Genomic DNA, 8,933 nt, shown 5'->3' on the forward strand with positions numbered 1-8,933 from the left:
TATAAATAATAGAGGGACTAAATTTGTGATTAATACAACATTAAATATCAACATATTATTGATCATAGGTATATTTAACAGTTGTGTATATTGTAAAATATCAACCATCAATTTCTATCAAAAAAATAACTAACGCCCAATATAATCACAAAGATCATTTTGCTATAACACACAATTTTTATAAAAGAATATATTTTAATATATGTTTACAGCTATCTCCCTCCCATAGCTCAAGATTAAATATTAATGGGCCACCACATCTAGAAGAGTTGGGCCTAATCAGTCGTATCCTGGCCTTGGGGAAATGGGCTTCCTAGACGAAAACGATTTCTACATGTAATGCTTTGCTTTCTCTACTTCCCTTCCCTTTCTGTTTTCTTATTCGCACTCTCGCTCTCTTGTCTCTATAACTACATGTATTCACAATTGAATAATAGCAACAGAGAGTAATTTACTAAAATCTCTCCCAGCAAGTCGTTGTTCCTTGGGATCAGCCCCAATCTCATTTCCAAGGTTAGTGCCTCAGTTGTCTCGCCTTCACTTTTGAATCGATCCCATCTAAGTATTTCATTTTTCTGTTTCCTTGTTTGAAATTTGTTTGAAGCGGCCATAACCCACTTGTTAATTTCAGCTGCGGTTTAGTTTTTTATTTTTATTATTATTATCTATCGATGAATTAGTGTTCTTTCTTTTCTCTGCAAAGAAATTCATGTACTCCGTATTGACAAGCTTGTAATTACAATCTTGTAGCATTTTAATGCATGCCCGACATTAGACCTAGAAGATATATATATAGGATTTTTAGGTTGTTGTATGTGAAATTGCAATGGAGAAAATCACCCCCAACATGATGGGTTTTGTTTTGTGGGTTATATCCTTTGCTTGAATACTTAAACAATTGAAAAGGCACGATAACAGCATAACATTCAAAAACTCTTAAGCCCTTGGGCAGTCTTTAAGTTTACACCAGGTATTCTGCGTTACGGAGATTTAGGGTCAAACCTGATTATCCATGTGATGAACCCTTGTACTAGCACACGGGTCTCTGTTTGCAAGCTGATTTAGTTGGTACATGTTTTTAATTTTTCGATTGTTTGGTTGATTTCGTATAAGACATCTCCTGCTGGGAAAAAAGGATGTGTGTTGTGTTGTGCTGTGCTGTGTTGGTTGTCTTTGGAGGTGTCTAATGTTGGCTTGTAATGCATGTTTACAGACAAGCAGAGAGTATGGCGGAGGGAGAAGAAGACATGCCAAGGGATGCCAAGATTGTGAAATCATTGCTTAAGTCAATGGGTGTCGAGGATTATGAACCTCGTGTTGTGCATCAGTTTTTGGAGTTGTGGTATCGTTATGTTGTTGATGTGTTGACAGATGCACAGGTTTATTCGGAGCATGCTAACAAAACTGCAATTGACTGTGATGATGTCAAGCTTGCTATTCAATCTAAAGTCAATTTCAGCTTCTCGCAACCCCCACCTAGAGAGGTAAGTGGCTATCCGTCGGATGATAAACCTCCTCCCCTTGTTTTTTGACTCTAATACTATGAGATGAAAATTTTAGCCGTTCATTATTCTATAGTTTTCTTGACCATTGATCTTCAAATGATAGCACTTGCATAGACTCCCGTCTTTCATTGCCTTCTCTCCCGCTTCCTGATTTTCAGTATTACTTTGGAATAGTGTTTGCTTGGTCGAAATGGAGCAAGTTTTACTATTGGTAAACTATCTTCATTTTTCCTCGTGTACGATATGATTCTTTTAACACGTGTTAGCTGTAGATGGCGCCATCTTTTTTGTGATCAATTACTATATTTGTTTTCTTCATCTCATGTAGAGGTTCAAGAAATGATGCCTAACATCAAAAAAAATATAATGATTCCTAACATCTTAAAGTTAGCAATCTTCAGGTTTTACTAGAGTTGGCCAGAAATAGGAACAAAATCCCATTGCCTAAGTCAATAGCTGGGCCTGGTATCCCTCTTCCACCCGAGCAGGACACGTTGATCAGTCCAAACTATCAACTTGCTATCCCAAAGAAGCGGACTGCCCAGGCAATAGAAGAGACAGAGGAGGATGAAGAAAGTGCTGATCCCAACCAATCACAAGAACAGAAGACGGATCCTCCACAGCTTACTCCTCAAAGAGTATCCTTTCCCCTCACCAAACGTCCCAAGTGAGAATTATATATACTGCCAATGTAGGATTACAAGACATTCTCTTGACCTGAGAAGAATGAGCCCGTGTGAAAAGGAATTGAGGACGAACTATTGGATCATTGTAAAATTGGAGTCTTTATGTGAATGCTATGTGTTTTGGATTATTGTGATCTTCATGAAAATTCACTGCCACGCAGTGCTTTTCTGAGTTCAGTTTTTTACTAGTTATAGGTTCGTAGGCATGTCTTCCATTAGTTGTTCAGGTAGTATGAATTCTCCGTATTCCACTCTTTACCTAACTAAAATTAAATTATGTAATATGAGAATTGCCCTGATATAGATTGGTATAGTTTAGTTACTTGGCAGATTCAAAAATAATATAAATAATTGATAAAAATATAGTTTAATTTTAATTTTTTTTATGATGATATTTTTTTTTATATTAAGATAGTAACATGGTAAATCAATTCGAGCTTTATAACTTAACTTGTAAGATTTATAACTCAAATCATGGATTCCAATGGGTTTAACAAATTTGTTTGTTTTTTAAATTATTTTTTATTTAATGATATGATAATAAAAATATATACTAGTAAAATTAAACATCAACTAAATTTTAAGATGTTTGTTTGATATTATGATAATATTGTAGAAAGCAAAATTATAATAAATTATAAAAATTAATTTAATATCAATCAAATATTTAAGGATGAAATTGAAAAGTAAAAGTTAAAAAAGATTTAATCAAAATAATAAAAATCACATGATGAAATTAAATGAAATTGAAAAGTAAAAGTTAAAAAAGATTTAATTAAAATAATAAAAATCACAAGATGAAATTAAAAAGAAGGAACCATTTGATATTATTATTAAATATAACCCAGCGAGCTAATTGTGAAATCTCCTTACTTTATTTCTTTTCTAACTTAGTTTTAGAATTAACTAGTATGAGAGTTGTTTTTATATGATCCAATTGACCTGGTTTAGAATTAACTAGTATGAAAGTTGTTTTTATATGATCCAATTGACCTGGTGGATCCAAAGCTAACTAGGACAACGGTAAAAGCATAGTTTGATTTGGAAAAAAAATCAATATGATATTTTTTTTAATATTAAAATAATTTAAGTTTTACAACTTAATTCATAAATTCCACTGAGTTTAAAAATTTTATTTTTTAAAACTTTTTTTAATGATATGATAACAAAAATAAACTCTTGTATAATTAAGTATCAAACAAATATCAGGATTTTTATTTAAGAATATAATAAGTTTATAGAAAACAAACTAAAATAAATTATCATTAATTTCAAATCAACATATTTGAAGAATAAAATTGAAAAAAAAAAGTTAAAAAGCATGTATGGGAAAAATGCATAAAAAATTAACAATCAAATATTTGGATGTTTATATAAAATTGTGTTAAGCTTATAGAAAAAAAAATATAATTCAACAATATGCTGAATAATAAAATTAAAAGAAAGAAATTAAAAGCTATTTTAAAAAAATTGCATAGAAAGAAATAAAATAGAAAATAGAATTAAAAAAAAAACATATCGATGAACAGAATAGGAGGTGAGGTATTTATTGTCTGTTTGGAAATATAGTATAAATTATTTTCTAAGATGTTTTTCATTTAATAATGTATTAAAATAATATTTTTTTATTTATTTTTTGACATTAACACATCAAAATAATCCAAAAAAATAATGTGAATCTAAAAAAAATAAAAAAAAACTTACAAAAACACATCTAAATGACAATGTCAAACCAAATCTTGATGTAGTGGTTAATTAGCCCATCTCGCAAGTTGTATATTATTTTTTTAAATATTATTTTTTAAAGTATTTTTTTTATGAGTATATTAAAATAATATTTTTATTTTTAATATCTGTGCATCAAAACAATTTAAAAATACTAAAAAATTAATTTAAAATAAAAAATTAAATTATCATAAAAAACAGGTTGAACTACAGCACAACTATCTCTTAACATGGAAGTACTTTTTAATGTTAATTTATTTGAAAGTATAAATAGGATTATTTTTTAAATAATTTTTTATATTAGAATATATATCAATAATTTTTTTATTTTTAAAAATATATTTTTAACATCAACACATCAAAATAATTTAAAAATATTAAAAATATATTAATTTAAAATAAATAAAAAATATTTAAATTTTTTAAAATACACAGACAGGCTAAAAAGCTGTGCGGCAAGTTCCCCAATAGAATAGCGCCATAAAACATGTAGCTGGCGTCTACGTCTCCAAATATGCATGACAGTTTTCGCATTTAACTTTACAGGGACGGAATAATTTGAACGTTCTAATACAGACCCAACATTGAAAGTGATGGGTGTCGGTGGCACAGTGGTAAATTGGAAAAAGAAGGCGAATGGCTGCTGCAACAACGCCTCCGTCTGCATTTCCTTCTTAACATCAATCTAAACCCAAGTAACAAGACCAAACTAGTGCGGATAACAATAAGATTCAAGATAATCACAAGAATTCATTGTGGGGAAGTGAGAAAATAAATCTTTGTTGATCGTTTGAGTCCAGTTAGCCATGGCTTTTTTCATACCAGAACCATATGACTGTTCTGTACAAACATATGCATGTCCAAGAATAACCAATTGTCACTAAATGGAGTCTATATACTATTTATCGGTCTATAAGCAACGGGTCAACTTCTCCATCCAACAGTGCCGCCGCTAACAGCAGGAACTGTGCTTGAAACAGGGGCTGAGCCACGTTCATACATGCGCTGAATCTCTTCCCTGTAGTCGGACAACGATTTGTCAGGTATAGCTGGAGTTAGCTCCACGACATCCCCCATATTTAGCTTGCAAGTCACATCATACACTGGCCGATGGTTCAGCCTTGGCCTCAACTCTTCCTTCACGGGAAACCCATACGGGGACCATCTTGAGCTCGTACGCCCAGCCCTTTCCAGCAGATCCATCACTGTTGAGTTTGCAGGAAACTCTTGCACAGACATCTGCAACATTCACAAAGCATGCATATTCAGTAAAGGACTAGTCAACAATTTACTTTTCTTTGTTCACTCACTTTGACTGGAGATGCCGCGACCCCTGGTACCTATTATGAGCCAAGCTTCTTCTCATTACATTAAACCATACATGGAAGGAGCCTAACCTTATCGTTCTCAATCATAATGACGAAGACAGGTCCATCCTGCCCACAGTGAGGCTTGTAAGAATACGGGCAGCCATCAGAATGTGAAGGGAATGTGCATGGAGGCTTTATGGAATCACCACAGCCAATGAAAGAATGATCCTTGCTCATTGTCTCGCACTGCCAGGTTATGACCCATCTTGCCCACTCAACCATCTGAAGCACAAATGAGGAGTGCTTGCTATCACCTTCCTTGTACCTCCAATGAGCTGCAAATCCAAACTCTGCTTGCAGATGCATCTCCCTTGTTCGAATCTGAACTTCAAGTGGCACTGTGCCCTCACCCATTACTACTGTATGAAGAGATCGATACCTGCAAATAAAAATCAAAGTGTGAAAAGAACAATACATTCGATAGCAACCACCAATAACAAGCCAAAGCCAAAACATACCCATTGAACTTGGGATTATTTATATAGTCTTTGAATTTTCCAGGTACTTCGGACCATAAACGCTGAACAACTCTCAATGCTCTATAGCAGTCTTCATTATTTTCAACAATCAGACGCAACCCATGAATATCATGGATCTGATCCATGTTCAGCTTTTTCCTACACAAATTTAAACTCTCTTGTTAGAAAAACACGCAGAATGATAATTGCATGAAAAACTAATAAGTTGATCTCATAGTTCGTTGTCAATTCAGAGCATGTGAAAAAATTTTCCACCTTAAGAATTTGAGGGGCACAACCACAAATTTTGGTTAAATAATTGTTTTAATCTAACTATCTTATGGGTCCGTGCTTTAGAAACCCTAGAGTTGATGCAAGACCTATAGCCCTAGTAATCAAAGTAATGACCAACTGAATGAACACTCCACGCCCAAGTGTGTGTGTGTGTGTGTGTGTGTGTGTGAGAGAGAGAGAGAGAGAGAGAGAGGCAGCAAACGTACTTCAACATTTTGCAATAAGTGCTATATAAGCTTTTATGCCTTCCAGATAGATCGTAAGAAATGGCTTCATCCGTAAGAGCTTTCTCTAATTTCTCTTTAGCAGAAGCAATCATTGCCTCATCAAAAGAGTCCACAAGTCTAGCAGACAAATCTTTGTGCTGATCTGGGTTGAGATGCTTAAAACAAAGATTTTCTAACTGCTCTTTCCAACTGGAGATTCCTAAACGGTTGGCCAAGGGAGCAAATATCTCCGAAGTCTCTTTAGCAAATCTCTGTTGCTTCACCAAAGGCAATGCATCTAGCGTCATCATATTATGCAATCGATCAGCTAATTTAATCAGGACAGCCCTAGCATCTGCCATGGCAAGGAACATGGTGTGCAAGCGATCTGCCTCAACAGTTTTGCTTGCTGTATTGTTCTCACGAGCAAGCTTGCTCAGTTGGCTAAGCTTAGAGACCTGAGTGAATGTAACAGAGAACTAGATCAGAAGTTTGTAGATACTAGATCAACAGAAATGTAAGGACTACATCAACCAAGGAAACTTCTTACAATTTCTTTCTAAGTTTCTCGTCTTTCAGGTAATGGACCTCAAAAATGCGAGTAAAAAATGAATTCCAAATTTTGATCAAGCTCTGCTGCTGTCAGATGCTCCTGACTTTTAAATATATTTAAAAAAAAAAACTACTGCAGATCGAGTTCCATTTTCTACATTTAGCCTACGAACATATTCGTCATAAACAATAAGCAGCAACTATCTCATCCTAGATGAAATGATGGAGTTGCAGACAAAGTCCAAAAACACTTCTTATGAGAAAACAACGTAGCTTCCATTTTAGAAAGAAACGCGATTAAAAAAAAAAAAAAAAAAACTAATTGGAAGACAATATATATTAAGAAAAACTCATTAAAGTACATCAGAAATTCTGTCTCTTACCCCTTCAACCAAATCAGCCACCCCAGCTCCAAATGTTTTAAATATGTGGTCATAGCTTAGGAAAGAATCATCCAAAGTGTCATGTAAAAGCCCTGCAGCAACCACTGTGGAATTGGCACCAATGATCGCAAGCAGAACTGCAGTCTCTACACAATGCTGCAAATAAGGATCCCCACTGGCTCGCATCTATAAGAAAACAACATAAAGAATATTCTCAAGAACATGAAGTAAAAATTTAAAACAACAAAATCCAATAATAATTCTAACTTTTACCTGTCCCCTATGTGCTTTCTCAGCCTCATGAAAAGCCTTGATCACAAAAGTATCACAAAAAATTTTGTGCCTTAATTGTGCGCCCAACAACAGCTCCTTAGCATAAGGCTCATAATTAGCGTCCACACAACCATCCTCCATACTAAAAGTCAATTCATCCACAACAACAGAAGATGAACCTTCATCAATACCATTACTGTGAACCTCAAAACTCGGAGAATCATAATCAACACAAGACCCTAATGCATTCCTCACAAACCCATTAAAGAGCCCATTAGCCCCACTGCGAAACGACCCATGAATTGAACTCTGAAAACCCACATCACAACCACTCCTTTCTCTAGCAATTCTCATAGGAGGACTACTAGAACAAGAGACTTGACCTTGCAGAACCGAAACCGGACTTTGATCCCTCTTTATAGAAGACCCAGCATGGCATTTACTTGGTGTATAGCAAAATGAACTACTCAATTCCTTCAATTCGTCTCCTCTATCATGCCACCCCAGTTCCTCTCTATCACCCGAAAATGATGCATGTTTCACTGCTGGGGATGAAAACAGACGAGATAAACCACCAACAATTGGTTTCTGAGAGGAAGATGCACTAGAAGAAGCTGTTGATGAAGATCTTGAATTCAATTCAAAATCATAATTTGCGTGTGCGTTGATTTGGCATGGATATGGTGTTGAACACACGCTACTAGGTGGGCTCGCGTATAAAGCTATTGTCGGGACTGCCATGGCTGTATAAAGACCAGATTTTTCTCAAAAACAACACCCCAGAATCCCAGATCAAGCAAAAGATTTTGCTTTCTCAAATTTTAACAAAGACCCACTATTTTTCTCCAAAAACCCACAAATTTTACAAGGATTTTATGAAGATTCAGTGAATTTTTTGAAAGACCCAATTAGATCAGGATGGATTAAAAACCCAAACGGAGTCGAGCTAGGATTGGTCACAAATAAGAAAAGTATACAAAAAACCGAAAATTCAAGTGAGTTTTCATTAACTGTTTTGGAGGGGCTAAGGAGGAGGGGAAATAAGGCTAGAATTAATGCGTATAAACAGATTTATAAAGGTTTGATTACACTACAGGACATGAAATCACAGAGAAAGAATTTACAGAAATTTTAATTTAACAAAAGAAAAAATAGAGAGTCAAAAGAAAGTTAGGATTTCTATTTTGTACAGATACTGGGAGAGAAAGAATGCTCTTTCTTCTTTTGTGAAAATCCCACTGCTCCTCTCTCTCACACCCCTGGTCTTCATTTGTTTAGAAGTAATTTGTTCGGAAGCCAAAGGAAGGAACAGTGAAAGGACGGGAATATCCTTACTGGAAAAAAAAGTTGCCGGAATTGGTTTTTATAGGTTGCCACGTAAGTTTGGGTGTTTTTCCAGCGAAAAAAAGAATTTAGAAAATAATACAGTTCAGTAGAAAACAAACAACAGTTGTGAAGTGCGGTATTTTCATTTGAAAAGG

General features: G+C 34.6%; 2 protein-coding genes across 2 annotated transcripts; one reads left to right on the plus strand and one right to left on the minus strand.

Moving 5' to 3' along the window:
* Positions 1 to 337: 337 nt before the first annotated feature.
* On the plus strand, positions 338 to 2,329 carry TAFII21 (TATA binding protein associated factor 21kDa subunit). Its single transcript, XM_011037421.1, has 3 exons — positions 338 to 513; positions 1,214 to 1,484; positions 1,907 to 2,329. The coding sequence occupies exons 2-3, from the start codon at positions 1,227 to 1,229 to the stop codon at positions 2,174 to 2,176; spliced, it is 528 nt and encodes a 175-aa protein (XP_011035723.1). The 5' UTR covers positions 338 to 513; positions 1,214 to 1,226; the 3' UTR covers positions 2,177 to 2,329.
* Positions 2,330 to 4,639: 2,310 nt separating this feature from the next.
* Positions 4,640 to 8,719, minus strand: LOC105133424 (probable GTP diphosphokinase RSH2, chloroplastic). Its single transcript, XM_011037422.1, has 6 exons — positions 7,453 to 8,719; positions 7,180 to 7,365; positions 6,245 to 6,702; positions 5,745 to 5,903; positions 5,314 to 5,665; positions 4,640 to 5,155 (listed from the first exon to the last, which is right to left on the minus strand). Exons 1-6 carry the CDS (start codon positions 8,191 to 8,193, stop codon positions 4,841 to 4,843), a joined length of 2,211 nt encoding a protein of 736 aa, XP_011035724.1. The 5' UTR covers positions 8,194 to 8,719; the 3' UTR covers positions 4,640 to 4,840.
* Positions 8,720 to 8,933: the final 214 nt, after the last annotated feature.

Source organism: Populus euphratica, unplaced genomic scaffold, assembly GCF_000495115.2.
Source record: "Populus euphratica unplaced genomic scaffold, PopEup_1.0 scaffold33.1, whole genome shotgun sequence".
Classification (NCBI taxonomy): domain Eukaryota; kingdom Viridiplantae; phylum Streptophyta; class Magnoliopsida; order Malpighiales; family Salicaceae; genus Populus; species Populus euphratica.